At 36.2% G+C, this 19,562-nt stretch overlaps 2 protein-coding genes and 1 long non-coding RNA gene across 6 annotated transcripts; 1 reads left to right on the plus strand and 2 right to left on the minus strand.

The window, feature by feature from the left end:
- The first annotated feature begins 551 nt into the window (after positions 1-551).
- LOC127126546 (uncharacterized) lies at positions 552-10,948 on the plus strand. Of its 4 annotated transcripts, XM_051055511.1 has the most exons (6): positions 552-748; positions 834-1,116; positions 3,309-4,166; positions 4,411-4,676; positions 4,923-5,550; positions 8,015-10,948. In XM_051055511.1, the coding sequence occupies exons 2-6, from the start codon at positions 966-968 to the stop codon at positions 10,735-10,737; spliced, it is 4,626 nt and encodes a 1,541-aa protein (XP_050911468.1). In that variant the 5' UTR covers positions 552-748; positions 834-965; the 3' UTR covers positions 10,738-10,948. The 4 variants fall into 4 exon arrangements, with proteins under 4 accessions (XP_050911468.1, XP_050911447.1, XP_050911460.1 ...); XM_051055490.1 differs by having other exon boundaries at positions 4,411-5,550; XM_051055503.1 differs by having other exon boundaries at positions 4,411-5,550; positions 8,018-10,948.
- A 44-nt stretch (positions 10,949-10,992) lies between these two features.
- Positions 10,993-12,997, minus strand: LOC127126571 (uncharacterized). The gene is made up of 5 exons (XR_007805024.1): positions 12,604-12,997; positions 12,418-12,527; positions 12,172-12,274; positions 11,906-12,014; positions 10,993-11,787 (listed from the first exon to the last, which is right to left on the minus strand). It is a non-coding gene; the product is annotated as an uncharacterized LOC127126571 (long non-coding RNA).
- Positions 12,998-14,400: 1,403 nt separating this feature from the next.
- LOC127098491 (uncharacterized) lies at positions 14,401-16,164 on the minus strand. The gene is made up of 4 exons (XM_051037101.1): positions 16,138-16,164; positions 15,852-15,978; positions 15,133-15,380; positions 14,401-14,961 (listed from the first exon to the last, which is right to left on the minus strand). Exons 1-4 carry the CDS (start codon positions 16,162-16,164, stop codon positions 14,401-14,403), a joined length of 963 nt encoding a protein of 320 aa, XP_050893058.1.
- Between the last annotated feature and the right edge of the window lie 3,398 nt (positions 16,165-19,562).

Consider the following 19,562-nt stretch of genomic DNA (forward strand, 5'->3'; position numbering starts at 1 on the left):
TTTGGGGAGGTTTTATAAAAGGTCAATCAATACATAATATTTTAATCTCTAATTTTATATGAATCTAATTTTAAGAAACACATATATTAAATTTTTTTAAAATTTTGTAGAAATTTAACGTTAAAGTTTTGAGGTTAAAGGTAGTGCACTGCCGGTGTAAATAAATATTACATTGACATCCAATCAAAATATTTATATTGTCAAATCATAACAGTATATTAAAAATAAAAGTGTGATGTAGGAGGATACATGAGTCTCATTGATTTTCAGTGTAAAACTCACTGAAAAATTATTTGACACCGAGTGGATATTTCTTTTTATCTAAAGTTTTTCTTTAAAAAATTGGTCAAAGAATGCATTATTTTATAATTAATAAAAGTTTATTTTTTAACAAATAAATACTAAAAACATGTTATTATTTTATTATCATTTACCTAAATACTTACCATAAACATATATTTAATATTAAAAAATACAGTCAAAAGAAATAAAATCACGAGTACATAAAAAAAAAACAAATAGAAAAATTACCGGATTCCAAATTGGGTTTGAAAAGAGTTTACTATCGCTGAGATCCGCTTCTAGTTTCATTCATTCCCTCTCTCGTTCTCCTTGTCCTTACCCTCCCCATTCTCCCCTCACTTTCTCCGGCGATTTTCTTTTCTTCCGATAAACACCCACACTCTCCGGGAAGGTTTTCTACCACCTGAAACCCGGAATACAAATCCATATTCCGCATCGTATTCAGGTGAACTTTCCCCACTCTTGGTGTTTTTAAGCTATTTTTTATGTGGCTTTTGTTAAATCCGAAGAGTTTGTTTTCAATTTTCTAGGTTTTCGTGGTTGTTTCGGAAAACGAAACTCTAGGCTGCTTGTTTCTGAGTTGAGAAATCCTAGATTTGGTGTGGCCTTGGTCTGAATTTGTTGTGCTGCCAGTGGATAGAGACTGTTTAGGTTGATTTTTCATGTCGCTGGAACCGTTGGATCGAAAGAGGAAGTACGAGAGCTCTGAGTCTCTAGGGGGGTCAGTGGTTAGATGGAGAGGCTCTTCTTCTCATCATCAACACCACCGTCCTCACCCGTTCAATCGACCTGGCAATTTTCGGAGAATGGCAGGTTGGTGTTTTTTGTCATGTCCTATGTTTTTAGGTTTTGTAATTTATGATTATTTTTTGTTAAACTTCTTAATTTCTTTGATTTTGGAACAAATTAGTGTATTGCTGTATTGCTTGCCCTTTTGGTGTTAATGATTTGGTTTATTATACTTTCTGCTGTTAATTATTTTGGAACAAATAAATGTATTGCTACCTGTAATCTTATCGATGTTTGTGAGCTTTTATTATGGGGAGGTACAGCACACCATACACCATGCAAGGTTGGGACAACAACTAACCTCATTTAGGGTTTACAATTGAGTTGCGAGCTTTTATTTGATTGATTGATTTTCAGATTTTTGAAGATCTGATTTTGCATTTGTTATTAATATGACATTTTAAGTAGACAAACATGCAAACTTTCCAATCAATAAAGGTAACTGGTGGCCAGTGTGGGTTGGTACACATAGTCGATGATCGCCATGCAAGGGTGAGACAACCACCAACCTCATTTAGGGTTTTACAATTGAATTGCAAACTTTTCTTTGATTTATTGATTTTTAGATTTTTGAAGATCTAACTTTGTAGTTGTTATTAATACGATAATTTAAGTAGACAAACATGTAATCTTTCATATCAATAAAAGTAAATGGTGGCCAATGTGGGTTGGTACACGTAGTCAATGATTGCTATGCAAGGCTGAGACAGCCACAAACCAACCTCGTTTAGGGTTTACAATTGAATTGCGAGCTTTTATTTGATTTTTTGAGTTTTAGATTTTAGAATATCTGATTCTGCAGTAGTTATTAATACGATATTTTAAGTAGACAAATATGCAAACTTTGATATCAATAAAGTTAAATGGTGGCCAATGTGGGTTGGTACACGTAGTCAATGATTGCTATGCAAGGCTGAGACAACCACCAACATACCTTGATTAGGGTTTACAATTAAATTGCGAACTTTTATTTGATATATTGTGTTTTAGATTTTTGAAGATCTAACTTTGTAGTTGTTATTAATATGATATTTTAAGTATACAAACATGCAATCTTTCATATCAATAAAGGTAAATGCTGGCCAATGTGGGTTGGTACACGTAGTCAATGATCGCTATGCAAGGCTGAGACAACCACCAACCAACCTCGTTTAGGATTTACAATTGAATTGAGAGCTTTTATTTGATTTTTAGATTTTTTGAAGATTGGACTTTGTAGTTGTTATTAAAATGATATTTGCTTTCATATCAATAGAGGTAAATGGTGGCCAACGTGGGTTGGTACACGTTGTTAATGATCACCATGCAAGGGTGAGACAACCACCAACCTCGTTTAGGGTTTGCAATTGAACTGCGAACATTTATTTGATTTATTACTTTTTAGATTTTTGAAGATCTGACTATGTAGTTGTTATTAATATGATGTTAAGTAGACTAACATGCAAACTTCCATTTCAAATAAAAGTAAACGGTGGCCAATGTGGGTTGGTACACGTAGTTAATGATCTGCAAATGAACTCTCATCTTTCCATAGACGTGGGATTAATTCTCCTGAAGCTACTAAAATCCCCACATTGTGTTAACCCTATCTGTGGATAATCTTTGACTTTAGGATTACGATAGGAAAAAATGCTTATAGTTTGGGCCTGTGGAGTAGTCTTTGGGTTGGCATAGAATTGCTTGCAATTTCTATCGGTTGGGTCTCTGTTGATAGTCTCATAAGGATTTGGCTCTTCTATAGTGAGTAGTTAGTAAAATAAGAAAATAGACTGTTGATATTATTCATGTTACTTTTTTATAATGAGTTACTCATTTAAATAGGGCCAAATCTATCCCAAAGATGTATTGGTGCCTAGCCTCGTAGTAACATGGTGCTTCTCTCCGTACTAGCATGTTTTTTTATAAATAGGCAAATTGTAAGAATGATTTTGTACCAAATAAACAAACAATAGAAGGATATAGCATTTTCTAGGTTTGTATAGATAGCTATTGTTTTCCATCCCTGCATACCTGTTTTCCAAGACCCTGATTGGCTCCGTGATGTTTTCATTCAAAATGATTTGTACTACTATATAGAAGTCCTGATTTCTTATACGCTTTTCCCTTCCCCTTGCTTCGGTTATTTTTTATTTTTGTATGTGAGAGCTACGAAATATATATATTTTATTGATTTCTTTTTTTCTAATTCCAATTTTTGGTTTGAATATTTTCTGAAGGTCATCGTAGGCAGGATAATTGGCAGACATTTCCAGAAGAATCTAGTCAAGAGCATATGCTTTCTCGACCTTGTGACAAAAACCTGGAGGAGGATAACTGTCGCTCTCGAGGGGATGGAAAGTATGGAAGGGGCTATAAGGAAAGTAGAGGAGCCTTTAGTCAGAGAGAATGGAAAGGGCGTCCATGGGAAAGCCCTAGCAACTCTCTTAGTATGTCCAGGAGACAAACTAATGCATTTAATGAACGCAAGTCAGGTGATGATATGCTAACATATCCCCCTCATCCAAATTCTGGCTCATTATCTACTTGGGAGCAACATCACATGAAAGACCAGCGTGATAAAATGGGTGGTATTAATCGATTTGGTACAGGGCCTAGATACGATAGGGATAGTTCTCTGGGTACAGTTGATTGGAAGCCACTTAAATGGACCCGACCTGGATCTGTACGAGACTCAAGCTTTAGCCAATCAAGTGGCACAAGAAGCTTAGGAGGGGCTAATTCAAAGGGAAACTATGAAGGGAAGTATGGGTTACAACCAAAAATTGCAACTGCTGTTGAGTCAAATTCGAGGGAAGCTGCTATATGTCGTACATCTTCTGCTCCATCTGAAGAGGCAAATTCGAAGAAGAAGCCTAGGCTAAATTGGGGCGAGGGACTTGCAAAGTTTGAGAAAAAGCATGTTGAAGGACCTGAGGTAACTTCAAACAAAGATGGAGCTGTCTCACCTCCTTTTAATATGGAACCCAGTAATTTCCTCTGTCCCAGCTTAGTCAGTAAAAACACAAAAGTTTCAGAACTTTCAGGCTCTGCATCTCCTGCAGCTCCAACAACTGCTGCCCGCAGCTCTTCACCAGGTATGTTTTATTCTGTTACTGTTGTCTTTTCACTCGTGCGAACTTGTAGAACAAAGCAACTTAACTGATAGAAGTGTTACTGCTATTAGTGTAGTAACATCTCTAACCCATCTTAGGGCTCATCTTATATCGCGTATGTCTGTGTATGTACTCTGACATTCAGGTGTTTGAATGTGTACTAGACACTTTGATTTTTCCCTACTATGTATTGTTTGTCTAAACGTGAGATTCATTTTGTTTGTAGCAGGTGCAGATGATAAATTGTTTGGAAAAGCTGCAAATATGGACAGTGATGTTGGTAATTTGAGTAGTTCGCCTGACCGGGGGTCTCAAAATCACCTGCAGATGTTTTCTCTCAATTTAGAGAAGGTGGATATTGATTCACTGACTAGCTTGGGCTCTTCACTAGTTAAGTTACCACAGTCTGAAGATCTGAGCTCTGTAGATTATAATTTATCAAGATCCACCACAATGAACGAGTTGCTGATATTGAAAGCCGGAATTTCAAAGGTATTAGAGGTGACTGAAACGGAAATTGATTCACTTGAAAATGAACATAGATCTCTAAAATCTGAATCTGAGGGTAGATTTCCATGTTCAGCAGCAGTAGGCTCTCTGCTATGTTACAATGGAAAACCTTGCTCTGATGACAAGGTTTCCTGTTTAGAGTCATCACCAATTGTATCTTCTGACAACCTTATTGTGGAGAAGGTGCCTATTGCTACTAACTTTGTTAATATGCATGATAATTGCCAGGAAGATGATACTAACAGTCATGGACCTGCAAGGTCCAAAGTTGTAGAGCCTCTGCCCATAATTAATGCAGTTTCTTCATGTGATGTGAGGAGATATGGTTCTGGCTCTGAAGACTTGGGTGGAATTCAATCTAAAGCCATGCAATGCTTAATTCCTTGTACTAATAGGCATGCTGCCAATGTCTCTGTTTGCGGTACTAGTAATTCATTTTTGGAGGTTAAAGATGGTGTGGGTGCTAAGAAAAGTGCAAGCTTACATTCTAGAACTGAGGACAATTTATATGAGAAAATTATTTCTTGCAATAAAAAATCTGCAAAAGCAGCACATGAAGTATTTGCTAAGTTATTGCCTGAAACATGTCGCAAGGATGGTAAAGTTGGAGCTAGCACTGGTTCATGCTCTCAGAATGACACATTAATTATGGAAAAATTTGCTGAGAAAAGACGTTTGACAAGATTGAGGGAGAGAGTTATGACACTTAAGTATACAGCCCTGCATCACTTTTGGAAAGAAGATATGCGCTTACTGTCTATTAGGAAACAACGCCCAAAATCTCACAAGAAACTTGAAGCCAGTTATAGTCATCAGAAGAAGCGGTCTTCTATTTCCTTTCGATTTCCCTTCCCAGGTATGAATATTATTCTCTATGACTGTCATATTTGTATTGATTTTGATGTGTTTTTTGTTTCATAGATTTGTTGCTATGGATATAACTTAATGTCATTATTTAATTTATGTAAGCAATCATACATAGTGGAAACAACTTCAATTGTTATTGTTGCTTTCGTTTAACATATTTAGCCAACTACGACATTGTGCTCTGCCATAGTTTTATAAGGCCTTAGGTGCTTGGTGCCTTTCATCCATTTAGCTAACTGCATCTAGTAATACTTAGCACTCAATACAAAAAATGGTTATTGAATATGTATGGCTGCTGTTAGCTTTAGTATGATGGTGATGATATTTTGGTGCTTCATATCTTTATCTTCTGTGTGGTACTCTTAGTATATGCTTGGATGAGCGGTGAATTTGATAAAATCACGGTGGCACTGTTTTTGTTGAAATATGAAGTGTAGTTTTTTCCAAAATCATGGTAGCTCACTGTGATTCTGACAATCCCACTGCCAATACAAACATGCAGTTAATCTTCTGGTGGCATCAAAACAAAAATTGGAACTTGTGTATAATAATAATCAACATATTTCTTAGTTTTACTTAGTTTTGTATTCGGCATTAACCAGGTTAAGTAATTGACATGCTTGTAAATTATTAGGTCTTTATATTAATACCATGTGAGGCTTATGTCTATTAGTCAGTAATTTTAGCATTTACATTTATTTATTTAACATGGACAAAAACAAATGAAATAATGGCCCCATAGTTGCAGTGATATACGGAGGTTTATGTCTATTAGGAAATACTTTTAGAGTTATACATATATTTAGTACAGACAAGAACAAGTAAAATAATGGCTCGATAACTATTAGTGTTAATAGAGATATTTGTTTACGTGAACTTCTGTGTACATACTTTGTAAGTCAGAGAACAGAATCTTCCAGAACCCTTATGAAATATTTCAGTCTTAGTTTAGAATCCTGGAGAATCAGTAATTATCTCCTTGAGTGACTATAGCAAAAAAAATGTATTCAAATGTGCCATTTGTTAGTACATGGATTTTTTTGACGGTTTACTTGATAGATTTGACAAGATTTGGATGATCTCGGTATAATTTCCCCCCATTGTCTGTCTACGAAGGATTTCTTGCTCTGCAAAATTTATTATTTTAGGAAATCTGTTAGACACCAGTAAAATAGAGAAAGAAAGCGGTGTAGTTTACAAGTGTGAGAGTGTACCATTTCCTCTAGTGCTAAGTTCTCTACGTTTGTACCAATTGAAAAGACTCAAGTCCCAAGTCCCATATTATTGATCAAAGATAAGGCCTGAGAGACACCTCTAACCTTTACAGCCCATTTTGTAAGGATGAAGTAGACCCAATAAAAAACCTCACTATGGTATCAAAGCCTATCTATCGATCCTCCCACCATTTATATCCGCCAATGTTGTCGATGGTGAAGAGTAAATAATCGGCCATAAATATATGGTGGAAGGCGTAATGGCCAATGGCGGAAACATGGCAGACAAATTAAAAAAACTTATTTTATGTTTAGACACATCCATGAGCAGCAGAAATGAATAAAACGCCAATTAAAAAACTGGTTAGGTACATGACCAACCTTCTGTTTAGGGTTTATTACAATTTTAATCCACTTTGGGCCTGTACTCGGGTTGGATCATCCAAGCCAACCAACGTAGTCAAACACGAGATCCTAAGTAGAATTGAAAGGGAGGTGAAAGACGGTAACATGACTCTTAAGATCCTATTGAAGGGCAAATTTGTCATTATACACACACACACATATAAGCATAGAAAGTATCATACATAAACAAAATGACCTCTAATCATTATTGAACTTAAATACAATACAAGAGAATGAATCCGATTGGAAGAGTGTTGGGGCGGTACATCCCAATCCTCTCATCCCCAAATGAATCTAAAGGCCGTTAGGAATGCAACGATTGCTTCCACATGTGCAAATGCTGTAGTAAGTCAGTCTCCCTAACCTGAATGGTCGGCTGAGTGTTCAACTCTTACCTGAAGTCTATGAGTGTTCTACATAGACCTCAACTGGCATCCAAGTCTAGCTCTGACCTGAATTGTCGATTGGCTGTTCACTTCTGACCTGAATGATTGTCCAATTCTGGTCAAACGTTTACAGTTGTACCAGTACACTGTCCACCAAGCACCAAGCCTGTGAAGGCATTAGAATTTTCCTTCATGATAGGTCAGTCCTATCAGTCCAGGGGGACTTTTTTAAACGTGTTACCTGCTGCATGTTTAAAATGTTTTTGAAGGTTGATGCTCTGTGCTGGATTATGCAAATGACTACTTGTTTGTTTGATGAATTGTGACATTTACATTTTCGTCTACTTCATTTGATGAATTGTGACATTTACAGTTCATAGTATCTCTGTTCTAATTTAGGTTTGCTTTGTGATGATTAATATAAATCTTATTTTGTCTATATTTGCAGCAGGAAACCAACAAAGGTTGGTTCCAACGTCTGAATTGATTAAGTATACAAGCCAACTACTTTCGGAATCTAAACATGAAATTCACAGAAGCACTTTAAAGATGCCAGCATTAATTTTGGATCAAAAGGACAAAATGAATTCAATGTTTTTATCTAGTAATGGGCTGGTTGAAGATCCACTGGCTATTGAGAAAGAAAGGGCCGTGATAAACCCTTGGACTTCAGAAGAGAGAAATATTTTCTTGAAGAAATTTGCTGCCTTTGGAAAAGATTTTCGGAAAATAGCTACCTTCCTTGACCATAAGACAACGGCAGACTGTGTTGAGTTCTATTACAAAAATCACAAGTCTGATTGTTTTGAAAAAATAAAAAAAAAAGATAACGACAAGCTCAAGAAGTTTTATAAAGCCAAAACTGACTTGATGCCAAATACTTCTTCACTTGATATCTTGAGTGCAGCTTCAGTGATGGCAGATGACATTGCAAGAAATCGGAGAATGCGTTCTGGGCGTGCTCTTTGGAGGGGATATAACATGACTGCTAGGGTGAAAGGTTTTGGAGTTCTTCAAGATGAAAGAGAGACTGTTGCAGCTGATGTGTTAACGAGTATATGTGGTTCTGTTTTATCCGAGGCAACAAGTTCCTGCATAACTAGTTCAGTCAATCCTGTGAAAGGCAAAAGGGCCAGGAAATGCGTGAAAGCAAAGCCTCTACGCAAACCATCACCACCTCCAACGCCAGAAATTACTCAAACTATTGATCATGAAACTTGTTCCGATGAGAGCTGTGGTGAAGTTGATCTTACTGATTGGACAGATGTGGAGAAGGCGGCCTTTCTTCATGCAGTATCATCCTTTGGAAAGGATTTTGCAATGATTGCTCGGTGTGTTAGAACAAGATCACAATATCATTGCAAAGTCTTTTTTAGCAAGACTCAGAAACGTCTCAGATTGAATCTCATGGGTCACAGACCTGAAAATGTTGGATCATTGGGGGATGATGACGCGGATGGTGGCAGGAGTGGCACAGATATTGCATGCATTGTAGAGACAGGTTCAGCCAACGGCTCTGATACGTCAGGTACTAAAACTGGCGTGGACCAGCCTGCAGCTGATAAGAACATGTGTCGTGATGAATCCAATCCTGTAAAAGCTAGCAACATGTCAGCTGACTTAGATGGATCAGAGGAAACTAATGGGAAAGTAGATCATGAAGATGTAAATATGATTTCTAATGTATGTGTGGTTGGGGGTGAGTCTAACCTGGACATTGATGGTAATGTAGGTGTCTTGTATGATTCTGACAGGTCTGGCTCAGTGCGGGCTCAAGATGAACCAAGTGAAGGGGGAGTTGCAGTTATAGAACTGGTGTCTGGTATGGAGATAATTGAACCATGCTACCCTATTTCTGTTGGTGATGATAGACTGGTTTCTGATGTTTCTTCTGGCCAACAGGGAAATGAATTGGAGGGTTCAACAATATGTCTAGTTGATAGAGATGAAGCTGATACAGATGTTGTAGTTCAGTTGAAAGACAACCTCCACGATACAAGCACTTTGGTGAATACTTCACTATCATCTCTGGAAGTTTCTTGTTCAAGATTGACTGTTGATGCTGGAAATGAGCCTCAATTACGCCTTGAAAAGTCTCCATTCTCAGGAACATCAGAGGGCCCTCTTACAAATGCAAATTCAACATTGCAATATACTGCTGCTGCTGCTGTACAACACAAGAAAACAACGAGCCAAGATACACCGTCCAGTAGCAATCTTGGCTATCAGCTTTGTAATCCTGGTAATTCATTGGACCGTGTTGAGGCTGTCCATGAATGCTATAATTTGCAAGTGCATTCTAAGAAGGAAATGAATGTGAATATGAGCTGCAGCGGGTCAGCAACTGAGTTGCCACTTTTGTCCCAAAAGATTGAACAGCATGAGCATTACAAAAGCGTGCAGTGTTTGTCAGATTCAGAAGAAGCACCCAGAAATGATGTGAAAATATTCGGGAAGATACTGACCATTCCTTCATCCACCCAGAAGCCTAATTTAGGTGTAAAGGGAAATGACGAAAATGGTACCCATCATCCGAAGTTAAACAGTGCTTCTTCCAGTCTGAAATTGACCAGCCATGCTAATGCTGGTGGAAAAATCCCTATTCTGGAGGTTGATCTCAATGACTGCCACGTCATTGAAAATGTTCCCGTTGTAAGTTATATCAATGGGAACAAAATTCAGCCAGGTTCATCATCACTACCTGACTCTGCAATTTTGCTTGCAAAATATCCTGCTGCATTTGGTAGTTACCCGATAACTTCCAAATTAGAGCAGGAGTCACTGCAGGCTTTGGCCAAGAATGATAACCAGCACTTGGATAGAGCTTCTGCATTTACAACCAGAGAAGTCAACGGAAGCAACGACGTGCTTGGTTATCATATATCTGGTGAAAGGGAAGATCTGAACGCGCAACCACTCATTGTAGATGACCTGCCGAGAAGAGATGGTTTTGAAGCGATATCGAGTTTGCAGCAGCATGTTACAAAAATGGTGGGAACAAATGCTGTTCAGAAGCCAGGGATTCTTGTTGGAGGATCCACGAGTGCGGTCTCAGATCCTGTGGCGGCCATCAGAATTCAGCATTCCCTTGCTAACCAGTTTGTTGGCCAATCCGGGAGTGTAATAGAAGAGGGTGAGTCATTGGCAGGGGAAGAAGATATGTGTAGCTAGATGTGTTCGGCTGCAGCAATACTGTATAATAGCTTCTCTTAAGCATGATTTATTTAAGCAGTGTAATAGGTGTTTAAGATAATAATTTTAATATGGCAGCAGCCATGTTGTTGTTGTATTTTTATAGGAATTCTTGAATAATTTCTGAAAATATTTATGGGCAAGTGCCATTTTGGCGGGTCCCTTAACCCATCACTGCCCATTTCGACAATGATTTTGCAGGTTAAATATTACTTATTGGTTGCTACAACTCCGTGATAAGGATAGTTTTTACTTCAAAATTTACTCCTTAGGTTGAAGAACCACAATTTTCCCTCTAATGGACTACTCTAGACATCTCTTTCTCTAATTAGGATGAGTTTAATAAGCCAGTGATAAGATGTGATGTGAGTCACTCTTGTTCTTTTTCTCCCTCTAAACTAGGTTTCAAATCTTAATAGAAGCTATATAAGACAGTGCGCCCTTACCGCCGAACACATCTAACTACCCAAATCTTCTTCCCCCATCAAAGACTCATCCTCTTTCATTACACTTCTGGTTGACCAACAAACTGATTAGCATTGCAAACTTGAGATTGCTTCAAAACCATTTCTTTGCATGTCATCTTCTATTATTGGCCGTGCACTCAGATTGTCTCTTTCTTTAAACATTTGATAACCATTCCATTGACTCCCCGCTTGTAAGAACTCACAAGCAAAATGACAGAATCAGGTAGTGACACAAACCTGGCTGAATTTTGTTTCCATTGATATAACTTACAACAGAAACATTTTCAATGACATGTCAGTCATTAAGATCAACCTCCAAAACAGATATTTTCCCATCAGCACCAGCATGCCCAATTAATTTCAGACTAGAAGAGGCAGTGTTTAACTTCGGATGATTGGTACCATTTTCAATGATCCAACGGTCTTTAAGATCAACCTCCAAAACAGGTACTTTTCCACCAGCATTAGCATGGTGGGTTATTTTGAAACAGGAGGCCGAGTTTTGTTCCCATTGATATAACTTACCATGACAATATTTTGCTTGTCAAAAGTGAAGCCAAATCTGTGTGAATTGAATAGGTCATTAATAGGAGATTCTATAAGAACAATCAAACTCCATTAAAAGTTCAATTTAATTGGTGTAAACATAACAAATCAGTAAATAAAATTGTGGTAAGTACCTTATATGGTTTGATAGTATAAGCACAAGAAACATTGAAGTTCTGGATTTGAAGACAATCAATTCCTTACATGATGCAAAAATCAATCATAGATTTGGCCAAGGGCAGACTGCAAAAGACTCTCAAAGAGATTAGCCATATAAATTGGGATTCATAAATTTTAGAGTTTATCATCGAGATTTTATAAGAACAATCAAACTTTAAAATTTCAATTAGATTGTTGTGAACATCACAAATTAAGTAAAGAAAAAGATTGCAATGCGTACCTCATAACTAGATAGTATTAGAAGAAACAACACCGAAGGTAGGTTGCAAATGATTCTAAGTGATTAGCCTCAAAGTAAGCTAGTCGAGGGCGGTGGAAAATTCCTGTTAGTTGAATAGGTCATTAGTTGGGGATTCATGAATTTTAAAGCTTAAAATTTGGATTTCATTAGAACAAATAAATTCCATTGAAAATTCAATTAAATTGGTTTAAGCATAATAAAATCAATAAAGAATATAGTGCATACCTTATGACTTAATAGTATTTGCACAAGCAATATTGAAGTCGATGGTTCAGAGAAGACTGTCGTTGTGTTATTTGATATAGAAATCAAATATAAATTAGGCGAAGAGTAATCTGTAAAAGATTCTAAACAATTAATTCATTGCGTTATGTGTTATAAAAATTAAATACAAATTAGGCGAAGAATAACCTGCAAAAAATTCTAAATAATTTATCTCGAGGTAGATAATCGAGAGTAGTGCTGATTGTGCCGATTACGAGTTGATGATCTAGGTTAATTTAAATAGGGGTGGGAGGGGTATGAATGAAGAGAAGTGGAGTGACCGATTACGAGTTGATGTCTAGGTTAATATAAATAGGGGTGAGAGGGGTAGGAATGAAGAGACATGGAGTGGTCGATTACGAGTTGATGTCTAGATTAAGGGGTAGGAATGAAGAGACATGGAGTGGTCGATTACGAGTTGATGTCTAAATTAAATAAATAGGGGTGAGAGGGGTAAGAATGAAGAGACATGGAGTGGTCAATTACGAGTTGATGATCTAAGTTAGTTTAAATAGGGGTTGTATGAGGTAGGAATGAAGATACATGGAGTGTCTGATTACAAGTTGATGGTCTAGTTTAGTTTAAATAGGGGTAAGAAGGATAAAGAGATGACAGACATGACGACAAAAAGTATTAGGTAGCCAAATGAGATATCTTACGAGTTAAGCGAGAGATATCTTACGAATTAAGCGAGAGATATCTTATGAGTTAAGCAAATGTGAAATAAGGTAAAAGTCAGATTACAAAAGAAAAAAATCAATAATTATGAGTTGGTAAATAATATTTGATTCGACTGATATATAATTTCTAAAAATAATAATTTTTTTATCAGTGATTTATTGTAAAATTATAAATTTTAATGTCTAATTAAAAAATTATTTATATAAAAAAATAAAATTTATAATAGTGTAAAGTAAAGTAAATGTTATTAACAAAAATAAAAATAAAAATACTAATTATTATTTTTTAATATATATTTGAGTGGACTATATAAAATCCAATAAAAATAATCCTTAACAAGGTTACGAAATTATATCAGATATTTTATATTTTAATATAACACGCCTATATATAAGATAAAATGATCAAAATACTCTTTTAACAAAATAAAATTATTAAAGTAAAATTAAATATTTTGGATTTTTCAAAAAACTTTTTAACACTTAGGATTTGTTTGAAATTGTTCTAATATACACAAGTATAGGAAAAAAAAAATCATATATGACAAAACTCTATTATTAAGCCTTATACTGAACCATTTATTTTTAGTTCCCTTATTAATCGAGAATTTTTCTAACACTCTATTATTATTATTATTATTATTATTATTATTATTATTATTATTATTATTATTATTATTATTATTAATAATAATAAGGTAATACTAACTTGTATCCTAGGGGCATAAGTTAAGAATTAAAGAAAGTAATGTTATATTGAAAATTGTACATTGATTTAAATAAAAATATAAAATTAATTTTTAAATTATTCTTTTCAATACAAACATTCTATAAGTGGATTTCTTATCTTGTGTTCTATGACACAAGTTTGCATTACCCTTATTATTATTATTATTATTATTATTATTATTATTATTATTATTATTATTATTATTATTATTATTATTATTATTGATTTTAAGGATTTATTTAAAAAAAATTCAATTAAAATAAAAGATTTTATTTTTTAAAAACAATTTAAAATTTTATAAAAAATATTATTTTTCAAAATATGAATTTTCTAATTTTTATTCAAAAGTATAAAATAATTTTTTTTAGACAAAAGGAGGGCCGAAGCCCAAACAATATCACAACTACCCAATCCTAGAAGCATCATACTGAACAAACCTAAGCAGGAAGGAGGGACAAGTATCAAAAATACTATAACTAGTATTCAAAGAAAGACTAAACTTCCGTACATTTATTAGCTTCGCGGAGGATATACTTAACACGAAAATTTTGTAAGCCTTTGAGGTCGGTCATCTTGAATTTTATGAACCATGTTCAACCCAAATTTTCTATGAAGTTTATAACTAGTAATAACTTTTAAAACTTCCACATTGTCCACCTGAAACTCAACATTTTTAATACTATAGTTTTTGACCAATCTGATTCCTTCATGAACTCCACAAAATTCAACAATAAGGGCATTGCAGTTACCAATGTACTTGGCAAAACCCCCTAACCCGTCACCTTTATCATTCCTTATAAGACCACCGCACCCAGCTATACAATTACTACTAGCTGCACTATCTGTGTTAACAATCAACCAAATCTCTTTAGCAGGCGCCCACCTCGCAACAACCCTAGGCTTGGAATTGCTTACTACCTTCTTATGCAACGCCATAACACATTTGTACTGGCCATGAGAAAGATGAATGTCACTAGCCAACATCACAGGAAACACATAACCAGAATTGTGAAGTTTTTGATTCCTCCACTGCCAAATCTTATAACAAGCAGTGGCCAAAATAGCAGACCAATCCATACAAGGAGAACCTAGGTTCTGAAAAAGATTAAACTCTATACATTCATCAAGTGCAAGATAAAAGAATGTAGTACGAGATCAAGCATGAACCATACTAAGCCAGATATCCTTAGCCACCAAACAGTCCCTGAGCACATGTAATAAGGATTCAACAACACCATAGCAATCTCCACAGAAAGATACGCATACGGAGTACAATTTAGTTTTTAATCCTTTATTCTGAACCAGCCAAATAAGATGTCTAATTCTTTCAGAAACTTCAAGCTTCCAAATCTTGCGCCACTGCTTTTCCTTCGCATCCTGATAAGTGGAGTTTTGAAGCTCATAAGAGCTATCAATAGTGAATTGGCCAGTCAAAGTTCCACTCCAAAGGCAACTATCTTGATAAGGACTGTCTCTTTGAGGAGGAGTTATGGCACAAATTTTCTCCACAAACTCTGCAGGAATTTTAGAATTAATAAGGTTCCAATTCTAGTTTCCTTGGTGATCAACTAGCTCATTGAGTAAAATAACCTCCGAACTAGAGCCAGGAGTGGACAACACATTTCTAAGCTTCAAACCTTTCACCACCCAACAGTCATCCAACACATTAATCCTAATACCCAGACACATACCCAGATCACCACCCTACGTGCCTTATCTGGTACCAGATGACTATAGAAATCACCGAGTATGACATCAAGATCTCTGTAGCGGAGTGTCAGAGGAGAAAATACAGAGGGAGGTCTTGGAATAATCTAAAGATACCCAAATTGATGCAGGACCCGCTCAGGTAGATATGGATACATCAGGCACGATCCACAATTCAATCGTTCAAAGTAGAAGGTTATATCGTCCAAGGAACATGTCTAATGATGACCTTTGTATGGATATAAGCATATGCCATATGCTACAATGCCAATAAACACCTGAAATAACTATATCTCCTGATTCCCCCTGTACGGGGCAAAAGGTAGAAGCACATGGCCAATCCTCAATGTAGTCTATGACATGTTGCCATCCAGATATGCGAGGAGAGTGAGAGATGATCCATGCCTGAAAATAGTTCATATAGATACTAGCATTGTGAAAATATTAGTAACAGTATGTCAGGTAGACAACAATGACATATGTTTCACTTTTGTCCACAAATATTGTCGTGTCAACCAATAATAGAAAGTATGACCTCAATGCACATTATCCGTGGAACAAAACCTGCTCGCCATCACCTTCGGCCTCCATTGCCGCAACCAGGTGGTATTTGTACAGTTCTGACAACGCCTCTCGTGGCATCAAGGTCCCGTTGGGCCTCACCTTGGTCAGCTCCCAAATAGTTTACCATCAATTCAAGTGCATCTGATTTCTTGATCCAAGAACGGTTTAGTAATCTTCCCCTAATCATAAGATGAAGAAGGCATAAGACATTATCAAGGGTGATGGATATATCACCATGAGAGGTATGGAAAGATGATGTCTCCTTGTTCCATCTCTCCATAAAATCCTCCAACATGCCATGATTAATGGTCATGTATCCAATGGCACATAATTTCCAGCCTGGAGTAACGAAAGACATCTTAAAACCACGCATCTACATTCTGTTATAGGTTCAAAATCGTCCTGACATGGTTTACAGATTTTACAATTTCACACTCCGGTAAAATAAATATATTAACATCAGTCGCAACTCAATTAGTATGAAACAAATATAATGTAAAAATAAATAAATATACCTCTCCTCTCACACATGCCTAACAACATGTTCAATATAGAGAGGAAGTAAAGAGGTGTCATAGGGACCTCCTCGAAAACTATCAAGAACGAGAGCAACAATCCTGTTAGGCTATAGGGGCTTCATAAGCTAAAGGGTCAGTAGGAGACACGTGCCTTCGGGATGTCAAAGCTTGAGACACACGACCTTGTAAAGCTTGAGACACATGGCCATAGTTGTAACGCCCATTTTATTTAAATTATTTATTTAATTGAACTTATGCTTTAATTATTTATTTAAATAAATTTTATATGCATTAGATTGATGATTTGGTGTTTTGGCATGTTTATGCTAGGTTGATATTGGTAGAGAAGTGTTTGCTTATTTAATTAAATAATTAGATCATTAATAATATTAAAATTAAATAGAAAATAGAGATTTTGGGTGGAAAATAGAAATTAAGAAGAAATAAGAAAAGTGATGAAATTATAAGAGACGTTGGACCAAAGCGTATTAGTAACAGGTTAAATTAGTTTTTTAATAAAAAGAGATTAGAAAACCTAAGAGTAGTTAGTACATATTATTTTGGGACAAGAGGAAAAGTAAGAGCAAAGTGATAACAAGGGTTGGGAGAAAATCACCATAGTCAAGCTTAGAGTTGCTGCTAGAAATCCAAGGTAGGGGGGATTACTCTAAATATAGTGTTAATTGCATGATTTGTAGGGGGAAGTGTAACACCCCGATTAAAATAAGAGAATTATTTAATTGAGTTAATATTATTTTATTAATTTAATTAAATAAAGTTGAATTATTGGATTATTTTTTATTATTACTATAGATGTTATTTATTTTAATAATAATTAAATAAATAAAATAATTGGAATATGAAGAGTGGAAGGGTAAAAGTGGAAATTGGATAAAAGAGGCCAAAGTGAAAACTCAGGTTGTTTTTCACGTGTTTTGCCTCAGAATCGGAGAAAGGGGGAGAACCGCTGAAGAGAAAGAGAAGGAAGAGGAAAAGGCCAAAGATTGCTCAGAGCTTCCTTCAATCCAAAGAGGTAAGGGGTCTGAACCTTATTAAACAATAATATGCTGAAATGGGTGAAATATTGGGTGAACGAAATTGGGATTTTAATCGAAGGAACTCGTAGAAATTGTATGCAATGATGTTAGGATTTGTGAAATCGAATAGGGGACTATTTGGATTAGGTGATATGAGTGAGTTTATGTGAAATTTGGACTGTTTAAGGATGAATTTGGATAGATCTCGTAGCAGAGAAAGCCATTGCAGATCTGGAAACTTGGTCTCTGGTCATACGCGTATGGCACTAGGCAATACGCGTATGAGACTGATGGTACGCGTATGGCACTAGGCAATACGCGTATGGACGAGGAAGATGATGTTTTGAACGTGTTTTGGTCTCTGTTGGTACGCGTATGAGGATGTGATACGCGTAGCATACGCGTATGGACATGGGCGATACGCGTATGGATTTGGTCAGGCGTGGGCAATACGCGTATGAGCATAGGCAATACGCGTATGGGCAGACTTGTGGTCTTTTCTGGCTGTTGTTGTGCAGTTTTTGGTTTTTAGGCTGAGCGAGGTAACTTAGCTGATGCATAGTATACGAGGGATCATTTCCCGTTGCTTTGAGTGGTATAGATAATAGTAGAGTGTGATAATACTGTGTTTGATTATGTGCATGATGTGATATGCTTTTGTGATAGAATGTGTTAATGATGATGATAACATGACTATATGATGCTGTTGTTGCTATGTTGATTATGATGCATGCTTGGTGTGCATGCATTCATGAAAGGCCGATGCCTAGTGATGAACGGACTGAGTTCCAATGATGTTGTTGACTCCGGGCTTGTTGAGAGGCTTGGTTCCTTACGGGGAACTCGGATTCTATGGTGATGAATCTGGGAGTGGTGATCCTGTAGTTGGTCACAAAATGGGTATACCGAGTCGTGTTGAGTCATGCATGGGTGTGTGCATTGCATTTGATATGTTGTTTTGTTGATGTTCATGAGTATGTTGATTATGATGAGCTGTGTTGGTATATGTGAAATATATTTATGTTTATATTTCTGTCGTTATATTATTATTTAATAATGTAATTCTCACCCCTTCTGCATGTGTTTATGTTCATCTATGATGAGCAATGTGCAGATAAAGCGGAGTAGATATTGTTGAGGTTCCAGGAATAAGTGTAGAGTTATTCTACAGAGTCGAGTCAAATGCTCTGGTCATGTGACACCGGGATTATGGGATTCGATAGATAATATATTATTATTTACGTTGTTTATGATGACTAATGTTGAGATGTTTTGTTGAGATAATGTTGAAACATTATTATGAATTGTTATATGATGAATTATAATAATTGTGTTGTTGTCCGCTGCGAAGTTTTAAATATTAAATAATATATTTTATGTTGTGATGTTATAATTGTTATGTTGAAAGAAATGTAAACTCTTCTACATGTTGTACTCTGATAATATATTTAAATATGTCGTTCGGGTAGAAGGGTGTTACATTAGTGGTATCAGAGCATGGTCAGTCCAGTCGAGTCATAATGTGAGGTTTTCCCTGTTGGTCGATTAGTGTAAATGACACTGTCGATATTTAACGGTTGTAGTTGTGTTGTGCAGAGTATGGCTGGAGAAAACGACCGTGTGATTGCTGAGGCTTTGACTGCTATGGCACAGGCTATGCAGGCGCAGCAGAATCCGCCGGTCGACGAGTTTAGGAATTTGGGAAGGTTTCTGAAGAATAACCCTCCTACATTCAAAGGGCGCTATGATCCAGATGGTGCTCAGATTTGGCTGAAGGAAATTGAGAAGATTTTCCGGGTGATGACGTGTACTGAAGCACAGAAGGTGCAGTTTGGTACGCATATGTTATCTGAAGAGGCTGAAAACTGGT

This window comes from Lathyrus oleraceus, chromosome 1, assembly GCF_024323335.1.
Source record: "Lathyrus oleraceus cultivar Zhongwan6 chromosome 1, CAAS_Psat_ZW6_1.0, whole genome shotgun sequence".
Lineage (NCBI taxonomy): Eukaryota > Viridiplantae > Streptophyta > Magnoliopsida > Fabales > Fabaceae > Lathyrus > Lathyrus oleraceus.

Bases quoted from the DNA above. Each gene is read 5' to 3' on its own strand.
- LOC127126546 (XM_051055490.1), top strand. From the start codon at position 966: ATGTCGCTGGAACCGTTGGATCGAAAGAGGAAGTACGAGAGCTCTGAG. The intron at 4,167-4,410 runs GTATGTTTTATT...TTTTGTTTGTAG, and splicing joins TGCCCGCAGCTCTTCACCAG to CAGGTGCAGATGATAAATTG. The intron at 5,551-8,014 runs GTATGAATATTA...CTATATTTGCAG, and splicing joins CTTTCGATTTCCCTTCCCAG to CAGGAAACCAACAAAGGTTG.
- LOC127098491 (XM_051037101.1), bottom strand. From the start codon at position 16,164: ATGGAGGCCGAAGGTGATGGCGAGCAG. The intron at 15,381-15,851 runs GTGTTTATTGGC...AAATTCCTGCAG, and splicing joins AGGAGATATAGTTATTTCAG to AGTTTGTGGAGAAAATTTGT. The intron at 14,962-15,132 runs GTATGCGTATCT...AATCTTTTTCAG, and splicing joins TAAAAACTAAATTGTACTCC to AACCTAGGTTCTCCTTGTAT.